Source organism: Carya illinoinensis, chromosome 3 (genome assembly GCF_018687715.1).
Source record: "Carya illinoinensis cultivar Pawnee chromosome 3, C.illinoinensisPawnee_v1, whole genome shotgun sequence".
NCBI classification, from domain to species: Eukaryota; Viridiplantae; Streptophyta; class Magnoliopsida; order Fagales; family Juglandaceae; genus Carya; species Carya illinoinensis.
Window position 1 is genome coordinate 24,051,967 of NC_056754.1, and position 3,198 is coordinate 24,055,164.

At 36.6% G+C, this 3,198-nt stretch overlaps 1 protein-coding gene across 1 annotated transcript; it reads left to right on the forward strand.

Annotated features, from left to right (window-relative positions):
- Positions 1-782: 782 nt before the first annotated feature.
- LOC122303882 (transcription factor MYB4-like) lies at positions 783-2,525 on the forward strand. Its single transcript, XM_043115876.1, has 3 exons — positions 783-1,088; positions 1,233-1,362; positions 1,522-2,525. The coding sequence occupies exons 1-3, from the start codon at positions 956-958 to the stop codon at positions 2,399-2,401; spliced, it is 1,143 nt and encodes a 380-aa protein (XP_042971810.1). The 5' UTR covers positions 783-955; the 3' UTR covers positions 2,402-2,525.
- Positions 2,526-3,198: the final 673 nt, after the last annotated feature.

Here is a 3,198-nt window from a genome sequence, read left to right on the forward strand (position 1 = left end):
ATTCTGTTTCTTTTTTTAAAAAAAAATTCACCATTTTTTAAAATTTTTTAGATATTTTTTAGAAATAAAAAAATTATATATCCATTTAAAAATATTTACTTAATTAAAAATTAAAAATTAAAAAAAAAATCGGCAGATGAAATTGTCCCAATTTCTAAATTAAAACCACAAACAGCAACCTATCACTGTCTAAGATTGTCCCAAATTCTCCTTTTTATACGCAAGCAAGCAAACAATATTATGTATTGATATTCCTGAGCCTCACATTCTGCTCAAATTTCAATGTTAGATATATGTGGCTTATATGTGGTTGAATTGATATTTATCGAGGGGTCATATCAGCTTTCTCCATTATTTTAATTATCAACACAATTATGAGCTTGCATTGCTTGAACATCGGAGATGATGTGCTGTTAAAACTAGATGGCAAAGAGTGTGAGTCATGTGTATATATGAAATTAATCCCATTTCCAAGAAAATATGTCAAGAAACTATGTTAAGCGAGTCGATGAAAATTGACGCATGTGCTATATTATTTATCCCACAACATACATACTTCATTTGACTTTAATAAAGGACCAAGGTAAAGGGCCTTGTGCATAACACGGCTCATGACCTAGCTAGGAAGTTTGCGATCCCGTTTCCTGGAACCTTTACGAAAGTAATGCCTTATCATGAGTCGTCTGGCCTCTTCTAGTCTTTTACCACGTAGAATAGCATGAAAAATGGTACTTTATAAATTAGTCAAGCTTAATCTTTGGGGGAGGGAGGGGACCCATAATGAGAGTACGTTGTCCAACATCATCATCTTTCGTGAAACACGTTTGGCCTCCTCCATGTCATGGTATAAATAAATCGACGTGAGTTTCCAAGTCTGCAGCTTGGGGAAAGAGAGCTGAGATCAGACAGAGAGATAGAGAAGGGAAGAGAGAGAGAGAGAGAGAGAGAGAGAGAGATGGTGAGACCTCCTGGTGGTGATAAAAATGGATTGAAGAGAGGTACATGGATGCCAGAGGAAGACAGGAAGCTAATAGCTTATGTTACTAGATACGGCTGCTGGAATTGGCGCCAGCTTCCCAAGTTTGCAGGTTAGATATTCACTAGAAAAGCTTATTTTTTTAGTTTATAAGGGAAAATAATAAGTTGTTTGATATTATCGACCTTGGTTTAGTGGTTAAATATTAAAGTACTCCAATGTGGAATACAGCCTCAGAAGAATTTCATACTTTCAGGTCTATCAAGGTGCGGGAAGAGTTGCAGACTTCGATGGATGAATTATCTAAGGCCAAACATCAAAAGAGGGAATTATAGCAGAGAAGAAGAGGAGACTATCATTAAGCTGCACGAATCATTGGGGAATAGGTATGCTGAATGCTTATCCACTTACATCCAATCTTGATTAGTTCTTTGCTAATTACTAATTAGAGACTACATTATAAAGAACTAGTACGTATGGCATGATCATCGCATGATTTTTGTATGAACTGGACTAAGGCCTCACATTTCGATCTTCACTTGCAGATGGTCTGCAATTGCTGCTCAGCTACCAGGAAGAACAGACAACGAGATCAAAAACCACTGGCACACCAACCTCAAGAAAGGCTTGAAAAAGAGCTCCGACGTCCCACGCCAAGAAAATAACAGTTCTAACAATCTTTCCCAGCTGGAAAAAATACAAAAGAGAAATGATCCAAATAATTCTCTTCTATATCCAACAGACACTGAGATAATTGGTAGATTCCCATCATCTGATCTACAACCATCCTCAAGTAGATCCTCCTCCATCACTACCAATACTTCAGTTGAACCTAGGATAAACATGGTTGAGGATGATGATTTTACATCCACAGAAGCATCTGCAGAAACCAGCGGTAATTTTTGGACACAACCATTTTTAACAGATAATTCCTACATCGCATGTGATTTCCTGGCACCTTTTATGGACACTGAGGATTTATCTCCAGTAGTTGATGAATTCTCCTTCCCATATGGTTTGTTCGAGGAAATACATGGCGCCAACGATCTTTCAGTACCACTTGAAAAAACACAAATAAGGGAAAGGGAACCAAATGATCCTCTGCTAAGTTGCACTGCCCAAATAATGGATAGCTCACCATCATCACCACAACCCTCCTCAAGTGAATTGTCCTCTATGACCAAAGATAATGCAGTTGCATCTAGTACAAACATGGTTGCGGATGATGTTGTTACTTCCCTAGAAGCATCAGCAGAAACTACTGGTGATTTTTGGACGGAGCCATTTTTTGATGGTAGCTCCTACATTACAAGTGATGTCCTGGCACCTTTCACCAACAATGAATATTTGTCTCCAGCATTTGTTGAATACTTTCCCGGATATGGCCTGTACGGGGAATATGAGGGCGTCAACATGATAAATTAAAAATATATGCATGCAGAATTTTATCTATTCCGTATTGCTTCTCCTTTTGTTTTTAGAAGAGATTTGTACATTTAATCGGAATGGAATGTAATGAATTGAAATAAAATTATAAGGTTGAATAAGATATTATTTTTTAAAATTTTAAAAAATTAAATTATTTATTAGATTTTATATAAAATTATTTATAAATATAAAAAATATTATTTGAAAAAAGTAATTGTACTCGGTGGCCACCATCGTGGCTTTTGTATGTGGCTGGATCCTATTTGCCCACTCGCCCCTGTTTAATGGTGTTCCTGAAAAGCATTACTATGATGTCTGATGTGATGGACTGCATATCGCATCCTAAGCAACCCAAATTTGTAAGAACAGGACGTGAATGCAATAGGACTGGCATAGCGACTTTTAAGACTGGGCTTTGATTAAATTATGCAAAACCATGTCAAACCAACCCATCCAGTATGATGCATTTGATCACTTGTCTAAAAGCTTTATTCCCATTTTTCATTTTTTTTTTTTTTCTGAGAACAAACATACTCGTTATTTTGAATATTGTTTCAGAAGCTGAGAAGGAAAAAAAAAAAAAAAAAAGTGAATAAAACATCATTATTGATCTATTTAGATAAACCCGGTACCACATCCATGTTCTGATGATCATCCACCACAAAAATGGCAGAACAACATGACTTTCAACTAGAGGCAACAGGCATGTGTAGAGGTAGTGGTTGCAGTTTCACATGGTCATTGGGCCCAACAATATTTCCTGACCACGCCCATATCGATTGAATTGGTATATA